Below are 23495 nucleotides of genomic sequence, written 5' to 3' on the forward strand. Positions count from 1 at the left end.
AGCAGGCCATTACAGCCATTACAGTCCATCAGTCCTACAGCATGTTGTGTAAATGAATTAGGACAGTGCCCAGAAAACATCGATATGGCTAGGGATGAAAAATAAAATCGTAGCAATACACAAACTGACAGCACTGGCGACACACTAATGGCCTAATATTTTCGTCGATGACTGCTTTTGTTTCTGTAAAACACAACCACGCGTAAAATACACATGAGTTCCTGTAACATTTGGCTACTTTGTGCATTTTCACAGCCATCGAATCACACTATGACCTACTATTGAAAACATTACTGCAGTATGTACTACACTTTAAACTTAAAGTGGGTTTGTAAATAACAACTGGTCCTCTGGTCAACTGGACAGTCAAAGTCAAGGAGGTGTGGCCTGTGTACCTGCGAGTCACAGTCAAGGAGGTGTGGCCTGTGTACCTGTGAGTCACAATCAAGGAGGTGTGGCCTGTGTACCTGTGAGTCACAGTCAAGGAGGTGTGGCCTGTGAACCTGTGAGTCACAGTCAAGGAGGTGTGGCCTGTGTACCTGTGAGTCACAGTCAAGGAGGTGTGGCCTGTGTACCTGTCAGTCACAGTCAAGGAGGTGTGGCCTGTGTACCTGTGAGTCACAGTCAAGGAGGTGTGGCCTGTGTACCTGTCAGTCACAGTCAAGGAGGTGTGGCCTGTGTACCTGTGAGTCACAGTCAAGGAGGTGTGGCCTGTGTACCTGTGAGTCACAGTCAAGGAGGTGTGGCCTGTGTACCTGTGAGTCACAGTCAAGGAGGTGTGGCCTGTGTACCTGTGAGTCACAGTCAAGGAGGTGTGGCCTGTGTACCTGTCAGTCACAGTCAAGGAGGTGTGGCCTGTGTACATGTCAGTCACAGTCAAGGAGGTGTGTCCTGTGTACCTGTCAGTCACAGTCAAGGTGGCGTTGCCTTTGTTACTGTCAGTCACAGTCAAGGAGGTGTGGCCTGTGTACCTGTCAGTCACAGTCAAGGAGGTGTGGCCTGTGTACCTGTCAGTCACAGTCAAGGAGGTGTGGCCTGTGTACCTGTCAGTCACAGTCAAGGAGGAGTTGCCTTCATAACTGTCAGTCAAACAAGGGGTCAGTGGTAGCTCAAATGTCAGACTACTGACCGGACGGTCATAAGTTCAAATCCCAGCACTGCCAAGCTGCCACTGCTGGGCCCTTGAGCAAGGTCCTTAACCCTCATATGCTCAGTTGTATACATGAGATAAATATAAGTCGCTCTGGATAAGAGCGTCTGGCAAAAGCCATAAATGTAAATGTCTAAGTGATGTGGTCTCGATTTCCAGGTGAACTCTAGCGCAGTTCGGTTGCAGTGAGAAAGCGATTCGACCCTGAATTGACCCGACTGCAGGATATGAACCAAACATGCCGTGTTTTGGGTTGCAGCATTTTTTGTAGAAATGAGCTGAGAAACTGAGCCACGAGGCACAAACTGAGCCAAAGCACAGAGCTGTCTGTACGGTTTCAGAAATGCAATGTGCTTTGGAGATTTGGGTCGATGAATACTAATAAATAAATAAATAAAAAAGGCTGGATTCAATATACAAAATGTTTGACAGTAGTTATATGTGTAATTATATAATCACTTATTTTGCGCTGTTTATTTTTCTAGGCAGACTTTTTCTGCCTAAAATTTTTTACGTTTATGCTTTTAGCCTTTTTTTTTTTTTTTTTTGCTTTTTTGTTATGTTTAATTATGTGCAGGTATTATAAAAGAGTCATAGTTAACTAGCAGTTCTGTAGGGGAAATATAAGACTAACAAAATGACATTACTGCTTAGTCAATAGTGAAACATAATCAATAGTTAATTAACTAGTATTCCTTAATAGTTAACAATATTAACCTAAGAGTTAATGCTGCTTAATTCCTGCATAGTTACGTATGAATAATGTAAAAAGCATTACTTCAACTCTTATGAGAAATATCATTGATATGTAAAGCAAATATGATTAACTTATTTTCCTTATATGACTTGCATCATGTGCATGAATTTGATAGAAACGTACCATGCCGATAAATGCCTTACCATAAATGCCCTACCATGCCGATAAATGCCCTACCCTAAATGCCCTACCATGCCGATAAATGCCTTACCATAAATGCCCTACCATGCCGATAAATGCCCTACCCTAAATGCCCTACCCTAAATGCCCTACCATGCCGATAAATGCCTTACCATAAATGCCCGACCATACCGATAAATGCCCTACCATAAATGCCCTACCATAAATGCCTTACCATAAATGCTCTACCATGCTGATAAATGCCCTACCATAAATACCCTACCATAAATGCCTTACCATAAATGCCCTACCATGCTGATAAATGCCCTACCATAAATGCCCTACCATGCCGATAAATGCCCTAACATAAATGCTCTACCATAAATGCCCTACCATGCCGATAAATGCCCTACCATAAATGCCCTACCATAAATGCCCTACCATGCCGATAAATGCCCTAACATAAATGCCCTACCATGCCGATAAATGCCCTAACATAAATGCCCTACCATAAATGCCCTACCATGCCGATAAATGCCCTAACATAAATGCCCTACCATGCCGATAAATGCCCTAACATAAATGCCCTACCATGCCGATAAATGCCCTACCATAAATGCCCTACCATGCCGATAAATTCAGCTTGGTCTGACCAGCTGATAAGTTATTTTCCACCTTCATAAATAATTGATCAATAAATGAACCTGAGATCTCCTAATTGCATTTTTTATAGTGCTGTTGTCTTAAAAACATGTCAATGATATTGCACTAATGATGATCATTTAGAAACGATTCCCATCTTGCAGTTTGAGCAGCTCGGTCTGTGTTTTGGAAGCTGGTATCTGTTCAGACCACGCTGGATTACCTCACAGGGTACTAGTTACTACTAAAAATGTTTTGTCATGTTTTGCCATCCTGAGCCTGGCAGAGAAGCTGAAGATTATGTGGCACAAGCTGCTGTGTGATATCTGTGAGTGGGAACGTGGCCAGTGCAGCTCGCTGAGCTCATTCTGTCACTCACAGCCTAGAGACCATGACGAAGACACAGATCAGGGAAATCAGACAGTCTCTGCTCTAATTGTTTTACCCTCTGTGGAGTCGCAGGCTCGAGGGAGACGGTGTCCCAAAACAACCCCGTCCCAATCCTCAGAGCCTCCAATTAGGCTTAAGATTTTCAAGTTGAAGCTTGAGGTTTTCTTTAGTAGAACATATTCTGTCTCGATATTTAGCCTTACAGTAAGGAGGTGTGGCCTGTGTACCTATGTACCTGTCAGTCACAGTCAAGGAGATGTGGCCTGTGTACCTGTCAGTCATAGTCAAGGAGGTGTGGCCTGTGTACCTGTCAGTCACAGTCAAGGAGGTGTGGCCTGTGTACCTGTCAGTAACATTCAAGGGGGAGTTGCCTTCAAACCTGTCAGTCACCATCAAGGAGGAGTTGCCTTCATTCCTGTCAGTCACAAGCAATGAGGTGTGGCCTGTGTAGCTGTCAGTCACAGTCTAGGAGGAGTTGCCTTCATTCCTGTCAGTCACAGTCAAAGAGGTGTGGACTTCGTAACTGTCAGTCATAGTCAAGGAGGTGTGGCCTGTGTACCTGTCAGTCACAGTCAAGGAGGTGTGGCCTTCGTACCTGCCAGTCAGTCAAGAAGGTGTGGCCAGTGTACCTGTCAGTCACAGTCAAAAAAGCATCATACGACCCCTTTAAGTATTAAACCTTGGTTAAACAGGACTTGTTTAACAATACCTGAATAAACTGTTAACTTGTTGAAGGTTTAAACAACAAAACAGTTGTCAAAGAGTTTGAAAACTTTTTTGTGATCTCCATCATACCTTAGCCGGCCAAGCTAAAGGCAACGAATTCATCTCAGCCTGTTAACCCCACCCACATGAAATTACTAACTCAGTTTACTTTCCTGATGTGCATTTTGCCGTTAGGTCTGTTGCTTTAATCTGGTGGTCACTTTAAGGTTTTTGTGTCTATGATGACGTCGAAGGTCACATAACAATGCCAACATGGCGGATGCAGTATGTCTGGGATTGTATTCATACTACACACACGCATACTGATTAGTACGTACTATTTCAACGGCCGTGCAGTACGTCCTGTCACAGGACACGATTTCAGACGCATCCAGGGTCTCTGTATCTGTCAGTCCCAACAAAGGGGGTGTGGCCTCTGTACCTGTTAGTTCCACTGAAGGAGGTGTGTCCTCCCACTTCTCCAGTCTCATAATGAATTGCATCTTATCATTTTATAGTTTCTTTCATACTCTGGATGGTTGATTACGTACCGTGATGCGCACCGGATCACCTCAGAAGGAGGGATGAATGATGCATATCATTAATCTTTAGTAAGACTAATGCTTCACCTTTAAGCAAAAAAGCTGCTGTATAATTGCTATGGCAACACATTCACAAGTGCCACAGAAAAACTGAGCCAAAGCTGTTTGAATACTGATATATATATATATATATATTTTTTTTTTTTTTAATGAATTGTGAAGAGAGACATTCTTACCTAAAATCTCCATCATCATTGTAGGGCCTCTTGTGAGGAGCTTTTTCTGCAGTGCCAGGACTTATGATGATCGGCTCTGGAGTTTGGCTCTGGAGATTGGTTTGTGGGATAGGGATGGACTGAGCGTTAAGGTTTGGTTTAGGAAGGAGACTCGAGTGTGTATTTGCACTCCGACCAGGTTGTACAGAAGGACTAGGGAAATTTAATGAGTTGGGCTTGGTGCTAGGGCTGCGCTGGGTGTGAATTGGACTAAGTGGAGCATTTGGACTGAGCTGAGCATCTTTGGGGCTGAGTTGGGAATTTTGCAAGCTCTGTGGGCTGCGGCGTCCTTGTAGTGACTCCGTAGGAGACTGAGATGTAGATCTTGTCGCTGGAATAATAGGTAAAATGGCAGGAGGGTCCACGGTTCTGGGGGATTTTACCCCAGATTTGGCAGAAGGCCTGGGTCGGCTGATGCTAACAGAGCCGGACACTAAAGAGGTGGACGCTGGGCCTCCACGTTCCTGCAGGGACGTATCTGATGTCTTGGCAGTGCTGAGTGCTGGAGGGTTTAAGACTGAAGCCGGAGGGGGCAAGATGGGAACTGAAGATGGGCTAAGCCTCGGTGCTCCTGTGGACTGCATCAGGAACGAGCAGCTTTGGCCAGGCTGCGCTGGATCCATCAACCTTCAGAAAAAGCACAAAAACCTACTTGATATTAAACCATAAATAAATAAACAAAGGAGGCTAAAGACATGAGACAATCACCCAGCTAAAGGAAGACAATCTTCCAGAAGACTTGCCACTTTTAAAGTAACAGGAAGTTTATGTAACTAGCTAGCATTAGTTAGTTAGCTCAGTAGCCATGTTGGCCTGGGGTTATACTTGATGCTTGACTACACCTGAGGACACAGCGGGAATGACTTTATGAAATTCATGAAATTTAGCAATTTCATCCCAGCGATTTGGGGACACATGGTTGCCACTGTGGAACAACGTGGAGCGCTTGTTAATGTCTCTTTAAAACGTTCTGCAATCGCTGTGATCTGTCATGCAAGGAACGCAATAAAGCTTAATAATGCTTCTCAACTTGCTGTTAGGTTCCAGACTCAGCAAATGATATTTTTCAATGCTTCTTCCATCTAAGAGGCAGAAATCTAGCTGCATATGTGCATTTAAACTACTTAGCAAAGAAGTCGCATATACTCTTTATAAAAGAGCAAGAGCTAAATTAGTCAAATACGTTTAGCAGGCAGTGGGCTGTCAGGTTGAACTAATTAATGACTTGACAAGAAAATGGAGAATTTCAGCTTAGGTTTTATTAGGTGACTGTGTTGATATGCTTTTGCAAAAAATAGCTGATCAGCTGCAGAGCTCATATTAAGAACCTCTTTAGGTAAGTGTGCTGTACTGTTAGCTTTAACGTTAAACTAATCAGCCGAAGTTGAATTTTAAACTTTTTAAAATTTAAAAGTTTATTTAAACTAATCAAGAGTGAGAAGTTGCCCATTATAAAGTTTCAACATTCTGGCATTAAAAACATGTCCGTCCATAGTTCAAGCTGAGAAGCTAGTGAGCAGGTGTAACTGAATGTAATCAGTCTTTAATTCTTTTGATTCTTTTAATTAATGATCTCATTCGTTTTTTGTTTTTTAAAAAAATTTTATTAGTGGGAATTTCAGAAAATGTCAGTAATGAAATTTGATCTGTAATTTAAAAATATATGTATTTTGTTTGATGCAGATAAGGAGATAAGTGTGAAGGGTGCGATGAAGGCAAGCTGAGTTAGTATGCTCTTCACACCTCCTCCTTCCTCCGTCTGATGCTGTCTGCAGGACACTGTCTCTCTCTCTTTCTCTCTCTCTCTCTCTTTGTGTGTGTGTGTGTGTGTGTGTGTGTGTGGGTTTTAGATTTCATGTCCCGTCTCTGTCCTGGTCAGGACGTCATGGCTGACATCAGTAGGCTTTCAGATCTATCGCTCAGTGAGGATCATCTTCCTCCCTGCAGATGACAGACACTCCCTCGTTCCCTCCCTCCTTCATCTTTCCTGCTCCACTTTCACGTTGCCTGGCAACAACGTCCCATGGCCCAACAATCTCTGCTGGAATTTTGCGATCCCATAATTCCTCATTACAGACGGCATACTTTTCCTCGCACCGATTGAGTGATGCCCGCTGACCGATCATTAAAAGGTCAGATCGAACTGATTAAAGAAAGTCAACAATCTTCACTACAGTTCCTGACTGTTATTTACTCCTACAGTGGACTTGATCCGCGTCCAGAGAAGTGTCCGAGTGTGTTTGAGATAACGCCTCGCTCTGGCTCCATCTGCTCGACGTGGACAGATCGGCGAGTTTGCGCAGTGGCGTCTCGGGACAGATCTTCACAAACAGACCGGGTGAGATCACATGCACTGCAGTGTTTGATGAGGAAGTAAATGGTGTGAAGTCAAGTGTGGAAGATGTTGCGGTGCTGTTTATTCTCGCCAGTAGAAAGGAAAAGAGACAACGAATAACAGTCTTTCATGCAACAATATGCAGAAACACAGCTCAGACAAAGATACTATCCACAGTATTTAAAAAAAACCCTAAATAATAATAATAATAATAATAATAATAATAATAATAATAATAATAATAATAATAATAATAAAGACAGACACGACACCCTCTAAAATAAGAAAAAATACTATATAAAATATAAAACCCTCTAACAACAAATCAATCCGACATAAACTTAGTAGTAATAGTAATTTCTCTCAAACTGATGTGCGAAATTATTTACGCCCTTCCAACAAATTCAATTCGAACAATTCCTCGTCTAAAAAAATTCTAAAAGTATCCATTGTAAAAAAAAAAAAACGCCTGTGTTATTAATGTGATATATTCACTTCTGCTCACTTCTGTGTTTCTATCAGACGGGGGCCCAATATTAAAACCCTGGATTGTTTTCGGGTCTGATGTGACGCTCTGAATCTGCTCCGCTGTGTTTTATGTGATGACTGACACGACATGGACCTACCTTTCACGCAAAATGAACGAATAAACTCTTTATTACACCCAAATTGAACAACGTATGCTTTAAGAATCGGCTTGGGTCATCGCATATTAGCACAGTATTATCTATTATTATTCATTATTATATTATTATTCATATCAGACTATGATGGATGATCACCTTGGCCTCTGGTTCGCACCAGTTTCTCTACTAACCACAAAGGCTCAGTGACCTCTTCACTGATAAAAAATAACGACATTCTTGATATTACCATCCTTCTACGCTTCTATGACAGAAGACTGAGGTACACCCCTGTCGGCTCATTCTGATATCGCTTTTGTTTGCGTTTGGTGTTTAATAAAACGTTTGGTGACACTTCGTCTAATATTTTGCACTTATCCTATCTTATAAGTAAAGAAATAAAAATGTGATTATGAAATCACGTGACTCGAGACTAATGGGGTGAAACAGATGGCTCAGGGTCTAATCATTCTCTGTTGAATGATTAGCCACTTTTTATTGACTCTAGCGCTTGACTGCATTTCGAATGTAGGCACTATGCTACAAATCTCCTCAGCCTGCACTGCATCCTTACACCATATACAGAGTTAGTGGAACAAAGCCATACACCCATCCATCCATTTTCCTACACAGGATCGGGGGAGCCTGGAGCCAACCCAGGGGACTCGAGGCACAAGGAGGGGTACACCCTGGATGGGATGCCAACCCACCTCAGGGCACAATCGCACACATACTCACACACTCATTCACACACTACAGATTTAGAGATGCCAATCAGCCTACAATGCATGTCTTTGGACTAGAGTACCCGGTTCCAGATTTAATAACCTCCACTCTTCTGGAAAGGCTTTCCACTAGAGTTTGGAGCGTAGCTGTGGCTGTGAGGATTTGCCCGTTTGTGCTTATTCTCACTGCTTCGAGTTCAAAACAGACGTCTCATCCGCTCAGTCGCTGGTCAATAGTCGTGACATAACCACTTCAAAACGTCTTATTTATAGCCACTGACTAATCATCAATGGTTAAACATTAAAAGGTCACTGTTTACATACACACAGTTCCGTCATTTCTATACTGGGTTAAAAATTTTAGCTGCGCATCCCTTCTCTACACTGTGTACTTCGTTATCTAGTACCTGCGTTCTCAGAAATAAAGGTACCAAACTGTACTGTACTTTAACTTTTCCATCAAGGGTACAGGTTTTGTACCGTTAGTATTTATCTTTCACCCGGAAATGTGTATACTACACCTTTTGAAAAATAATTGAAGTTACAAAGGTGAACCTTGAGGACTGTAAACTTAATGCCATGTTTGTAGTTCCTCCAGTGACCAGAAGAAGTACCGTTTGGTACCTTTATTTCCCTGAGCGTAGATGTTTAATTCAATTCAGTTTTATTTGTATAGCGCTTTTAACGATGGACGTTGTCTCAGAGCAGCTTTAGAGAAACATAGAAACACAGGATGCAGATTTTAAGCGTGTGAATTTATCCCTGTTGAGCGAGCCGGTGGTGACGGTGGTGAGGAAAAACTCCCTAAGATGATATGAGGAAGAAACCTTGAGAGGAACCAGACTCGGAAGGTAACCCGTCCTCATCTGGGTAACAACCTTTTGTGACCATGAAGTGTCTCTCTATCATCAATAGACAGCGGGAAAAAAAATCCACAAACACCTGCTTTGTCAGGAGACAAACAAATAATCTGTCAGATTATATCTACTGCACTGTTTTATCCAATAAATTCCCATTAAGGATCATATTCTGTCCCCGTCACTCCTTGGAGCTGTTTGTTGTCTCTCCTGCAAGAGATGTAATCACCTGTACAAGATCATTGAGCTCCTTCGTACCGTCAGAATGAAGGATCGGTGAGACACATCAACAGCGATGGATATCACATTAATGCCGTCTCTGTTCGCATCGCAAGTTGTTGCTATGGCAGCAATAAGGCCAAAGACCTCACCTACACTATTGTGAACTTGATAAACTCATGGAACGAACGTTAAGCTGTAAACGGTGAATGATTTTGGTCAGTTGTTTCTGGATAACATGCTGTAAGATTAATAAAGGTGTTTAACCTGCACTCGAGGTGCAGCGAGGCGTCGGCGTGAATAAATGTCCAGACACACGCTGTGCACCACACGCCACGCTGAGCTCCCTTACTCAGCGTTTACACCGGACACGTCGGCATTTTAATCAACCGAATGCCATCACATAAAATTCTTTCATGCTACCTCAGCTGTTCTTTTCTAAACATTAACCCCCCCCCCACCCCACCCCACCCCCGCAAAAAAACATGCGGCACGTGCTTATGGATGTTATAACCATATGCCAACAATCATAACCTTGAAAATAGTAGGGCTGATGATATAATATAGTTATTGGGATAACTTATCGTTGTGGCAGACTCTTGGCCTAGTGTAGTTCTCTAGTTTTTGGTTGATGTTCTTGGCAGTCAGGTTTTATGTTTTTTTCATTGCTATGTTCGTTTCTTTGGCAACGTCCACATTCTCTCTCTAAGGAGAGACTAGTTTCCCTGTCGTCCTGGTTTGTGGTTGTCCTGTATATGTTTGTAAATACCCAGTCCTGCTGTTGTGTGTCAAATTAAAAGTGAAAACTCTACCTCTACCCTCCTGTCCTACTCTTATCCACCATCGCTATCATCCTATCAACCTGCAGTCTTAAACTGTTATTGTTCTTAAACTCACCCTGGACCTTACTTTCTCTGGGAACTAACAATATACAATATACTTTTCTGAGTGATATCGTGAGATCTTTTTTTTTTTTTTTTTTTTTAAATATAATTTTAAAAATGCTTTTTAATAACATGTAACGGTTTATTTTTAAAATTGTCAAAGATTTCCTTATTTTATTATGTGTTGATTTATTTTTGTAGGCAATAAATAAAAATAACTATAACACTTTAATGTTTACTGTTTTGCTAGTAGTATGATAGGAATATATATATATATATATATATATATATATATATATATATATATATATATATATATATATATATATATTTGCTACAGTGTGATACTGAGCAGTATGCACAACATGGATGCTCAAAGACTTCATTCAGACAGATCCGAGTCCAGCAAGTGGAACCAAGAGGAACCTTCTGTTAGGAGAAACATTTGGGCTGGAAGCGTTTTACATAAAATTATTTTTGAAAGTGACATCCTGTACACTACTCTGAAAATAAAATAAGACACAGTCTATTTTTATTGAAATATCTGTTATTACATGCCTATATGTAAGATCATATAAGCGAAAGAAATCATGCTGGGGGCGGACTGTTATAGAAAAATAAACATACATTTTTTTCAAGTAAATAAAAACAAAATATCGTGTTGCAGGTAATACCGGAAAGCACTGTGGTGGAAATCTGACTGACTGTTACAAAGCACTGACACTGGAGACTCCTGTCATACATGTTAAAATGCCAAAAACAAAAAACTTATCCTATTAACGAGTATAACGAGATTTTGTTGTTAAAATAACACACTTTTTTTTAAATCCATTATTACCGGCGTCCCCATGAAGGAGCTGTTACTATAGAAACATTAACGTATTAGAACGGGCGCATTAATATAAAGCTGAGGTTCGAATCACAGCTGGCACTACTGTCAGAGCTGTTGATAGAGAAAATCCATAAACACCTGATTAACCAATCACATCTGAGAATTCAAAAGCACTGTGATATAAATGAAGGATTTATATATATATATATATATATATATATATATATATATATATATATATATATATATATAGTATAAAAATGACTAAAGATTTTAATATGTAGTATATGTTGAAATAAAGTGAAAAACCTTATATATATATATATATATATATATATATATATATATATATATATATATATATATATATAGCTTAATGTTTAAACGTTTTACATCATTCAAAAATATCTACTCTATCTATGTACTCTGAATTTCTATTTCTAGGAGATAACACACACTAAACGAGAGAGGAATTATTAAATTAGGAGAATAAATTAGGTGTTAAAGCTGCCACGCGTTACCCAGCGACCGCGCATGCGCAATGGATATCAGACGAAGTTAAATAGATTTGGTTGTAACCTTAACCTCTGCACTGAGTCTTCACAGCTGTTTCCTCTGGTAATATAAAAAATAAAGACTGTAGCACAAAAGAATGGTGTTTACTCTACACTACAGAGTCACTGCTGACTGTACGAAATGTAGCTTAGCTTACCTTTTATTCACAAGGTGAAACGATAAACCGCCTCAGCCAGTTATTGTTGTTTTATTTTCGCCGGGACTCAGAAACACCAAACGAATTTCATTCATCCATTAATAGTTGTAACAGGTCGAACAAAAAGATTGGGATTTTGTTTAGTTTGGGGTGGGTTTTTTTTTCCTCCCTCAAAGTTGTCAAGCTTACGTCTTGCCTAATTAGCACAACACATTAGCGTATATATAGACAGAGCGAGGGACGCGCGTGAGGACAGATCGGTCACGTGATCAATAAAACAGATAACCGTCACTAACATGCACAAACACATCGCGCGCACACGCACATGCACCACACACGAACCTGTACGATGTGATGACGGATGTAGTGGATTCCTCACCTCACCTGTCCTGTGCTGTCCTTGGTGGTGAATGCGTTTTATCCCCGCGTAGGACAGGGACTGCACGCGACACCTTTACCGGACAACCGTGCGAGATGTGGAGAGAGAGAGAGAGAGAGAGAGAGAGAGAGAGATTCTGTGTGTCAGTGTGCATGAGCGTGTGTGTATGACCGGGACTCGGTCACATCTCATCCAACATCTGTTGTTGTCAAACCGAAAGGCGTAGTGACGTCACGGAACGTTTCGTGAGACTGCGACCGCTGCAAGGCAAATAGTAACAACGATTACAAATTTATTAAAAAAAACAACAACAAATGTAAAAAGCGCGTGCGGGGGATCCAAAACGCATGAGCAACCGTGCTCATGCATGTGCACGCGCGAGTGACACCTACATGCAGCCCCCACAGGGTCAGTAACTGCCTCAGACTGGGCGAGTGTGGGGGGTGAAAGTTTTAAACCCAAAATAATGAGGGAAAATGGCATGAAAGAATAATTGAATGGTGATAATTTTACATTTTCACATTAAAGGGATTAATTGGGGCTTGGGGTGGCTAGTGGGGACGGTCGCACACCTGCCTCGCACCTCCGAGGTTGGTGGTTCGAATCCTGCCTCTGCCCTCCGCATGTTCTCCCTGTGCTTCAGGGGTTTCCTCAGGGTCCTCCGGTTTCCTCCTTCCCAGTCCAAAGACATGTGCTGCAGGCTGACTGGCATTTACAAATTGTCCGTAGTGCATGAATGTGTGTGTGATTGTGCCCTGTGATGGGTTGGCACCCCGTCCTTGTGTCCCCAGCCTTGTGCCCCGGGTTCCCTGGGATAGGCTCAAGGCTCCCCACAATCCTGCATAGGATAAGCGTTACGGAAAATGGATGGATGGATGGATGTATTGCTGACGACATTAAGCACACCTATTTCCATCACTTTATCAGGTTATGACATAATCCTTACGTTAAGGTTGTTATATGACTGTTATACCACAGCGCTGCTGAATCCTCAATGCTGATTGGTCAGAAGTTCACACATCCCCCGCCCCCCGCCAACACCAGCTCTCGTTCAAATCACTGATTTATTATAATAATGCACTTGTTCTAAAGATCATTTCTATAGCAACAACTATAAAGACAAGCACTCACTCCACTTCAATGGATTAAATCGTGTGTATATTTAACATTTATGGAAGGAGTCTCCAGTGTCAGAGGTAAAGCGGTTTCTTTTTTCAGTTTTCAGATACTAGGGAAAAAAACTGCGCTTTTTTATTTATCTTACTGTCTTCAAAAGAGAGAAAAACAGCGAGGTTGGTGAGGGAACGACTGTTTATAGCTGCTATAAATAAATGTAAATGAGAGCAAGGACTAACTTGTCCGTAAAAGTAACTGCAAATGGATAAAAAAAAAAACATATGACATGTTGTTCTTTAATAAATAATTTCAAATAACAACTGGGTATAAGAAGAATAAAATGATTTGGGATGGTACCATTACCTCTTGTTTGTCTCCAGCTGCATCACACCACCCTGGTGTTTATTATTTTCCAATAACAGCATGCCCCCAAGTGTTTTTAATCATAAAATATTTTTAAAAAGACATTCATACAATGTTCCTCTTTATCCGAAATGTAGTCCGTTGACATATCTGGTGTCAGATCGCTGTGACATAAGTTGGGCATGGTGATGAGTAATTGAAGCTTATAGCCTTAAATATAGCAGCGTGCAAACTGCGTTTCAAAGGCAGCAGAACCAAAACAGTCATAGAAGCCGTCAAGAAACCAAATCATTTTCTTCATCAGAACATAGTTTTGTCTCATGCAGCACCTGGATCAGATTCAGGACATCAGATGATAATATAGCTCCAGTTCTCTAGAATCTGTTTATGTACAAACAGTATAACTGACCCAAAAATAGTATTTGGGAAGATGACAGCTATGTAGTTGACGTAGTGTGAAACTGGTAGCTATAAGCTTCTATTACTCATTTACAGTTACAGTATTTGGCAGATGCACTTATCCAGAGCGACTTACATTTATTGCATTCGTACATTTGAGCAATTGAGGGTTAAGGGCCTTGCTCAAGAGTCCAACAATGGTGGCTTGAGAGTGCTGGGGTTTGAAGTCATGACCTTCTGAGCAGTAGACCGACACCTTAACCAACACTGAGCCACCACTGCAATATTACTTGTTATCTAGACTTGCTTGTAGCTCCAGTGTAAAACTTCATGCAACGAACAAGTCTCGGCTTCTAGACTACTTCAAGTAAGGGGATAGTTGTGATTTCATTTTTGGGTGAACTTTTCCTTGAAACTGAAAATGAAGTAATTTATGCATCAGGTCCGACAACCACATTGTGACAAACAGCAATACTTTATTTAAGAAAAAAAAACAGAACCGCAATATACTGTATACTGCCTATACAAGTCCTGTCAGATATATGGCATTAGGTGAGCGGACTTGAACGCCATGGCAATGACGTGACTACAACTGTTCAGCGCTTCATTCTGAAAGGCAAAATAAACTTCTTGGTCTTGATGATACAAAAAGAAATAATATAAAAAAGACGTGTTCTTTTGAAAACGCCTTCCTTTTTTTTTTCAGACCGAAACCATCTGAGCACACACAGCATCGTAATCACGACCTCCCGACTCGTACACACAAACTTCAGAGGAGGATTTGAAGGCAACAATAGTTAGTTACAACATAGTATACAGGATCTCAACCCTGGTCCTGGACAAGCACCTTTGACAGCACAAGTTGAAGTGGGTGTGTTAGAGCAGGGAAAACACTCAAATGTGGGTTGATCAGAGTTGGAACCAGTGACAGTGCATTTCTGACTTCAACGTGGTATAAAAAGTCAAAGATTAAAGTTTGCCACCTAGTGGTCATATGTGGTTTTGCAATTTTTACAGCATCTGCAGGATGGGGACTGGTTTATTTGGTGCTTGCATTATGTTGCAGGACTGAAGGAGGCGTGTCTCTGTTCCTGAGTAAGCGTGTGTGTATGTGTGTGTGTGTGTATGTGTGTGAGTGTGTGTGTGTGTGTCTTTCCCTCTGGTCTGGATCTGGCCTCATCACTTCCCTAAAAACTCAGACCTGGATAGAAAAAAAGAAAGAACAAGAGTGTGAAGACTGATTCTACCAATCCTAGTAAAGGGGGCGTGGCCTCTGTGACTGTCAGTCCCAGCAAAGGCGGTGTGGCCTATGTGTCTGTCAGTTCCAGTGAAAGGAGGTGTGGCCTATGTGTCTGTCAGTACCAGTGAAAGGAGGTGTGGCTTATGTGTCTGTCAATCTTGCAAAAGGACATGTGACCTAAGTGTCTGTCTGTCCTGGTAAAGGAGTTGTGGCCTATGTGCCTGTCTGTACCAGTGAAGGAGGTGTGGCCTATGTGTCTGTCAGTCCTGGAAAAGGAGGTGTGGCCTATGTGTCTGTCAGTCCCAGTGAAGGAGGTGTAGCTTCCAGCCCCTCAAAGCTAACCCTGTGCATCATCTCAACACAACGTGGACGTGAACGTGCGTCACTACACTTATTCATGGACAGATAGTTCTGTAAACTATACTCCCAATCCTGTAGGATAAGAGGACACTTTAGATGATGTATTTTTTAAGCTCTTATAAAAATTGATGTGTGCTGGAGATATTTTAATACATCGGATAAATATAATTCTGGGTTCAGCTCCAATGTCCTTAATAAGCAGACAGGGTGACTTTTTGCCTCCATAACAGAGCAACAGCACCATAAAAAGTCATCCAAGCACACACACACACACACACACACACACACACACACACTATAATGGTGCCTGCCCTGAGTAAGATTAATACAGATATGTAACCTCTGTGGAATGTACAGATTGTGAGGCATAACTCTCTTTCTCTCTCACACACATAAGCACACATCGTGTATTACACTTCATCAGACAGGAGACTCTTAAAGTGACAAAGTGACCACGTGTATACAGGAGTTAAACTGAGCTGCAGTGTATGAGAGCGGATCATCTTCGCTTAATGTGAACCGTAGGCAACGGACCACTTTTTTCAAAGTGTATATATATATATATATATATATATATATATATATATATATATATATATATATATATATATATATATATATATATTAGTTTACAAAAACGGTAAAACACTTGAAATGTGGTGTTAGTTGGGTACTGGAATAAAATGTCTTCTCTATGATAAGACTAACTATTTAAGCAGTTACTGAAGATAAGTGAATTAGTGAAGCGAATTACTTTCTTGCAAAAAAAATAACGAAAAAAAAAATTGACTTACAACGTTCTCAAATGTCCATTTACCGCAACGGTGAAAGGAACGTATTCAGATGTTTCCTTATTTCCTAATTATTCTGTTAGTAATTTTATTTGTTACGTTAAATATTCCTTGTAGCTTTTCTCGTTCCCACTATGAATCTATAGAACATTTGTGTTTTCTTTCACGTATACAAAATAACTACAACTCTTTATTAAAGAGACTCAAAATGGGATTAAACATCGTTTTCCATTAACCTGCATTTCAGTTTAACGCACTGAGGTTGGTTTATGAACATCTAGATGACCAAAATATTCGTTTCTTCATAAACATAAACACAATTCTTCTCACTACAATTCTTCATTCATAAATGTAAATAAACATCTCTCTCCTTTAATGAAGAATTTCGGCAGGATTTATTTGCTTGGGGATTTTTCATGACTACATAAGTCCTCATTCTAGAAATGTATGTTGTGTCACACTTCTACACACTACAGCCATCAACTAGCTGTAGGACTGTAAGGAATCAAGAGCGTTTGACAGTTTACATTTTTTGCGTGTGACTCACCTTTGGCGCTGTGTGTGTACATGTGGTTACGGGGTCTTCTGTTTGGTCTTGACGAGTCCTTTCTCCACTAAACAGCGATAAAACTCCTGGACGTAGGTGTACACACACTTCCAATCCGGCTCCCGCATCCGCAGCAAGTCATCAACGTCTAGCAGACGAGGACAGCCGCCCAACGTCCTGCGTACACACACACATACACAATGTACAGCTGTTTACTTACTGTAGGACCATCACTGAGCAGCTATTATTTGGGTTTCCCATCCAAACATCTTCTTCTCACTCTGCGGTTCTGAAGGCTTTCTCAAAGTTGGCTTTGCGATCGTACGGGTCCAGAGTGCAGTATTCGAACCCTTCAGGGAAAAATCGGTGCACCAGAGCGCAGAACGCAAGACCGTCGGCCCAACTCGACGAGAAGTTATGTATGTTCACACCCTGACACACAAACACAACGAGGTTAGCGATCGAACGTTCATTAAGAAACTGATTAGCATCTTGAAGTTAGCTAATGTTGCATCTAGTTTTGTATATCTATATTTGAAACCGTGTTGGCTTAAGGTACGGGTAGAGCTCAATTCAATTGTAAACATAACGGAAAACAAGAAGAAAAAACAGAACAAAGCTGAAATTTGACATGTTGTGCTAATATATTTGGACAGGCTTAAAGGGTGATGTAAAAGTCAGCTCCCCCCGCACTCACCTCGTATGGTTCGGTCTTGGCTTTGCACCAGTCCAGCAGCATCTGTTTCACGTCTTTGGTGTTTGGACCGCCGAGCGCCGAGCCTCGGGGTACTCTGACTCCAGCAGCCACACTGTGTCCAGGAAAACGACAAGAACAACCTTACGCTCTGCCTTGTTTGTGTTTTTAGTATGAAGTCAGAAACAGTAAATGGCAGAAATCACATAATCCTACTTAAAACGACTTATTGAGAGGGTACTCTATTTTCAGGTGTTCATAAAATGGCTAACACCCACAATGCAATGCACGCATATCTCAACTTTAACACAGAGGAATGGCATGTCAGAATGATTGTGTAATGAAATGGAGTGCAAAGTGAGCTGTATTATCTGTGTTTAGCATCCCCTTAACTACTGTATGTCAGGCTCAAACAAACTAATTAGCTGGTTAGCAAGAAGGCTATTAACTAGCCATTGAATTGTCTACAGAGACTATACTAGTGGCTCTTCAGATCTCAACCCAATACACATGTTCTTTTTAAGTTTACTCAACAACTATTACTTCAAATTAAGCCTAATAACCAACAAGCTTGTCTATCAATCATTAACATCGTTAGCGTCACAGCCATCAAAGCACAGTTCAGTTAAACCAAGTAAATGCTAGTGATACCAGTTAGCTAGTTAGTTACCAGTTAGTTAAAATAGGGGAAACCCTTATTAAACCTGATAAAACTCGGTTTTCACTATTCAGTTCTCACCTTCCCGATGTTTTAGGGAGTGAGCCTGCAGGTGCTGGACATGGAGACTTCACTTGAGCTGTTTCTACAAAACATAACAACAATGAAAGCAACAATGAAGGAGGCCCAAAAAGTACAGAATAAAGCACAAGCACACAAAGTGAGGTACAAGGATTTTTTTCCAAGGAAAAAAAAATGAGAAAGAAACTACAGTTAGTATGTTTTGGAGCTAAATAAAAATATGCCAATAAAAAATACTTATAGTGTATTTGAAGTCCAACCACCAAAACATTTTGGTATTTGATGACACATGAAGGGATACAAAGGCCACGCCCTCTTCACTGTGATTGATTAGTATAGAGACCACACCCTTTTCACTGTGACTGACAGACACAGAGGACACACCCTTTTCATGGTGACTGATTGATATAGATGCCTCACCCTTTATACAGTGACTAATGGATACAGAGGCCACACCCTTTTTCACTGTAACTGATGCATAGCGGCCACACCCCTTTCACTGTGACTAATGGATACAGAGGCCACACCCCTTTTCACTGTAACTGATGCATAGCGGCCACACCCCTTTCACTGTGACTAATGGATATAGAGACCACACCCTTTTCACTGTGACTGATTGATATTGAGGCCGCACCCTTTTCACTTAGACTAAAGGATACAGAGGCCACACGCTTTTCACTGTGACTGATTGATATTGAGGCCACACCCTTTTCACTGTGACTAATTGATACCGAGGCCACACCCTTTTCACTGTGACTGATTGATATAGGCCACACCCTTTTCATTGTGACTGATTGATATAGAGGCCACACCCTTTTTCACTGTAACAGATGCATAGAGGCCACACCCCTTTCACTGTGATCACGATGTATGATATGTGTGTTATATGAGGGAAACTCACTGTGTGTGTGTTGCTGAACATTGCTAGGGCCGTTGGCCGGTTTCGGTCCCGCACACACACCCTGTTGGCGCAGGTTTTCCTGCCGCGCCGCACGCTCTCTGTCCCTCTGCTCTGAGGATGCAGCCGCATTGACAACAGGACAGATAAACAAGAGAGATAAACAATGTATCACAACACACCATTTCGTAAATCCATTCCGCACATCACAAAGCCTAGCGCTCTTATTAACGTTAAAAGGACAATTTTCCCTGAAAATGTACTTAATCCTCAAAGACATGTTTGGTGTTTGAATTTTGCTTCTTTTTTTTTTTGTAAACTATTACTCTTGTGTTAGCTACATTACAAAAAAAAAAAAGAAGAAAGAAACCTTAGACACCAAATATGTTTTGGCTGATCGACTACATAAAATTGTCTACATTCGATTTTCTGCCAAACTATGACTTTAATAACCGTGATTGTGCCAACAGCCCTGACTCTCACCCTACAAATAGACGTTAAGACGCTATAAAAACATGGCTCGAGATCTTTGCCAGATTTGGGCAGCGTTTACGTCACTGTAGGGACATGACCTGCACCTCACCCCGCTTTTTCTTCAGCAGTTCTCTCATGGCGGCACGGATCATTCTTCTTTCCTCGAAATCCGTAGCCTTGTCCAGCTATGGAATAACAAACACACACACACACACACACACACACACACACACAGAGAAATGTTCAACAACATAGGAGTTGTTTGAGGTGGATCTGAGATACTGAGCTCATTTGTCCCCATGCATTATAAAGTTACATCTTTTTTTACAGAACACACACACACTGCAATTAAATACACTCCCAAGCATTTTCAGCCCAAAGAAGGTACTGGAATCGAAAGCCGGTGTGTGTTTGTTAGCTGCTCATCTCACCATGTCGTTCAGCACTTGCTCATCCTGGATGGCTGCAAGCTGTTCCTCTGTTAGCGGACCTGCACTGACTGCAGACATTTTTTTAATTCTCTGTATTTCCCTCCTTTTCTGCGGAAAAAAGGAGAACAGAGAAGATAAATAAGAATGAGGGTTACATGGGGTCGACATTAGGTAGGCTAAGAATCAGTATCTTATCTTTTATTTAACAAGATGTACATTTTCTCAGTTCAGGTGTTAGCATGAAGATGTGTGTAATGAATAATTTGTACAATTACATCATGAATATAAGTGTGATGTATTAGTCTAGGTTACTGACTGGGATAATATGGGAAACTGGGAAATACAGACCTTGAGCTTAAACTGGCTAATGATTGAAGATAATGATTTATTAGTTTGCACAAAATGGTTAAGTCTTTTATACAAACCATGTAGAGGCAGAAACACCGTGGAAATTAGACAGTACCATATGGTAAAATATCAACATGTTCCACAAGTGTGTTGGCAAATTGCACTAGGACTAAGCTTACACTGTAGTAATACTTAATAACAGCTGTTAATTTTTAACATGGATATGTTATGTAAAGTGGTACGCCAACGTTTTCCTCAGATGTGCTGGTAAACGTCTTAGAAAAGAAATAGCTAACAAAAGACGTGGCAATCAAATTTCTTAATACTGACTATATAATTACATTGTCATTAAACTACTGAGAAAAGACTCAATAAGACTAAACTTTACACTGTAATTACACTTAGCAACAACTGTAATCAATGTATAATGTAGAGAGGTACTGTGACAGTGTAAATGAGAATGGAATAACAACATTTGCCTCAGATGGATTGATAAATGACTAAGAAAAAACATAAACAAAAGATAAAAGAAGAGAAAAGTGACACTAATAGAAAGGACAACATTGCGTTACAGCTAATAACTAAGGACGCTAACAGTTTAACTGCTAGTTCAACACCTAGCATTAAGTCTTTTATACCGACTGTGTAAAGGGCTACGATGCCAGAAAAAATAAGTCAGGAATATCACCATTTTTCTCAGATGAGTGAAAAACACTCAATAGGAAAATTTTCACTGTAATTACAATTAGCACTGACTGCCTAGTTTTAATACGGATAATGTAGAGAGGTACGGTGACAGTGTAAATGAAAAAAATGGACAGGAATAGCAATATTTACCTCAGATGTGTTGGTAAATTACTAAAAAAAAAAAAAGATTACATTTGCATATACACTGAATTAAAACTTAGCATTGACTGCTTAGTTTTAATACGGGCAATGTAAAGCCACAGTGGCAGTATAAATGAGACAAAATTGTCAGGAATATCAACATTTACCTCAGATTTGTTGGTAAATTACTACGAAAACACTCAATATGACTAAAAATTACTGTAATTACACTCAGTAGTGACGGCTAAGTTATAATACGGGCAATGTAAAGCCACAGTGGCAGTATAAATGAGACAAAATTGTCAGGAATATCAACATTTACCTCAGATTTGTTGATAAATTACTAAGAAAACACTCAATATGACTAAAATGACTGTAATTACACTCAGCAGTGACGGCTAATCCAATTTACACGTGTTCCAAATCTACTGAGAGACATCAGTGTTGCGTATCTAAAGATTTTTCCTTTTGCAGTGATGAATACCAGAGCACAGTTTTCTGAAAAATAATCACAGAAACACGATATATGACCACAAAATACGACCCGGCTCGAATGTAGCATCATTTACAGAACGGTCGTGAAGTTGAGGTAGCTGCAAAGAAAAACTCAGTTCAGCCGTTCTTTTTTTATGCGGATCATTGAGAGTTTGGGGAATTTTATTTTTATTTTTATGCCAGTATAGGAAACCACTGGAGCAGATGGATCACATCTAAAGTTCCCTCACTGGGGCCAGTATAAGAAGCTATAGGGTGAGATAAAATGTGCAATTCTGTATTTTTCCATTCAGAGGTAAGTAGAATTGAATGTGGACTTAGCCATCTACTATCAGCAGGCTGATTTCAGCGTAAACACTGTGTGTGCTAGCCTGTGCTGAAATAAAACACACAGCAGCTGAGGCATACAAGTCTGCACCTCACGTGTTGTGTAAAGGCGACTGGCCGTATTCCACACACACACACACACACAAACACACAGACTGAGTCACTATGAGAACGAGTGGGTGATCTGAGAGTCCCAGCACTCTCCAGTGTAAACAGACAGGCTGTGTGTTATCTAAATAATACAAAACTATGTATGACTGAGATCACATTATAAACATCCTTGCATCAGATAGAACTAGTGACATTGCGTAAAAGAACAGTTTATTGAAAAATCCATTTTTCCCCTTACCCCAAAGTTAGTCGAACAGCCCAGATGTTTGGTGCCTGACGTCTGCTTCTTTCGCACAAACGCAGCTAAGAAGCAATGGAAGTCTGTCTCACCCAAAACCTTTTCTGTTAATTTCTGCCTCAAACCACATGCAGTTCTTCAATGATGTCACTCAGACGGGCTGATGTGGTTTAGGACACAATGGGACCTACTGTAATCTAAATATGCGCATTGGCACATTCCTTAGTGCCATTATCACTCCATATAAGAGTTTAAATTCACAACACAGACACATAGTCAACGCAGACTACAGTGTTAGAAAAGGAGGTCTAATCTATAGCACAACAAACTGTTTTTCATTTTTGTTTCGCTGGGGAAACCTTAACGGCTCATCGCAAAACCTGACAGCAAAAGGCATTAAGTAAAACTGTTTTAGAAACCATCTGAGGAATCGTAACAAAGTAGGCCGTCAAAGTTTGAAGGCTCAGTTGGAGCAGATGATAACATATTTCCATTTTAGAGGAATTTCCTCTAGTTTTGCCAAACTGTTTATTAAATAATAATAAAAAAAAAGATTGCATAGCTTAAAGAACAACGTTTCAAGCAAGTATATGAGGACTCGGACATGTAGTTTTACTATGTTTGGGTTAGAATGACTCCAGTTACTTGTGAGTTGCACCAAACATGTCTTGGCTGATCGAATACATTTGATTTGGCGTGAGAGGAAAATTGTTATAATGATACCCCCCCCCACACAAACACACAAATTATTCACGCATAGCATGTTTGCCTTAAATAACCTTTATAGTGTTAAATATAGTGACGTAATACGTCAGAACACCATAAGATCAGTTTAATTCAGGTTAACAAACAGGACAGGTGATGACACTCACCTGGTGCTCCTGCTCTTGCTTCTTTGGGAATCGGGATGAGGCTGTTGGAGATGTTGAAGAGGTCTGCTACTGTGTAC

At 40.7% G+C, this 23495-nt stretch overlaps 2 protein-coding genes across 4 annotated transcripts in view; both read right to left on the minus strand.

The window, feature by feature from the left end:
* Nucleotides 1-12386, minus strand: part of LOC108276637 (inositol polyphosphate 5-phosphatase K) — a 33426-nt gene extending 21040 nt beyond the window's left edge. The window contains exons 1-2 of one of the 3 annotated variants that reach the window (XM_053686764.1): nucleotides 12148-12386; nucleotides 4543-5208 (exon numbers count right to left, since the gene is read on the minus strand). In XM_053686764.1, the coding sequence (XP_053542739.1) occupies nucleotides 4543-5204 (662 nt within the window). In that variant the 5' untranslated portion in view covers nucleotides 5205-5208; nucleotides 12148-12386. Of the gene's footprint in view, nucleotides 1-4542; nucleotides 5209-11768; nucleotides 12069-12110 lie in introns of those variants that run through there. The other 2 variants (XM_053686762.1, XM_053686763.1) reach the window with 2 other exon arrangements.
* Nucleotides 12387-13580: 1194 nt separating this feature from the next.
* On the minus strand, nucleotides 13581-22680 carry smtna (smoothelin a). The gene is made up of 9 exons (XM_047161089.2): nucleotides 22547-22680; nucleotides 20200-20307; nucleotides 19878-19953; nucleotides 19298-19408; nucleotides 18397-18460; nucleotides 17661-17772; nucleotides 17244-17395; nucleotides 16964-17140; nucleotides 13581-15226 (listed from the first exon to the last, which is right to left on the minus strand). The coding sequence occupies exons 2-8, from the start codon at nucleotides 20275-20277 to the stop codon at nucleotides 16990-16992; spliced, it is 744 nt and encodes a 247-aa protein (XP_047017045.1). The 5' UTR covers nucleotides 20278-20307; nucleotides 22547-22680; the 3' UTR covers nucleotides 13581-15226; nucleotides 16964-16989.
* Nucleotides 22681-23495: the final 815 nt, after the last annotated feature.

Source organism: Ictalurus punctatus, chromosome 16, assembly GCF_001660625.3.
Source record: "Ictalurus punctatus breed USDA103 chromosome 16, Coco_2.0, whole genome shotgun sequence".
NCBI classification, from domain to species: domain Eukaryota; kingdom Metazoa; phylum Chordata; class Actinopteri; order Siluriformes; family Ictaluridae; genus Ictalurus; species Ictalurus punctatus.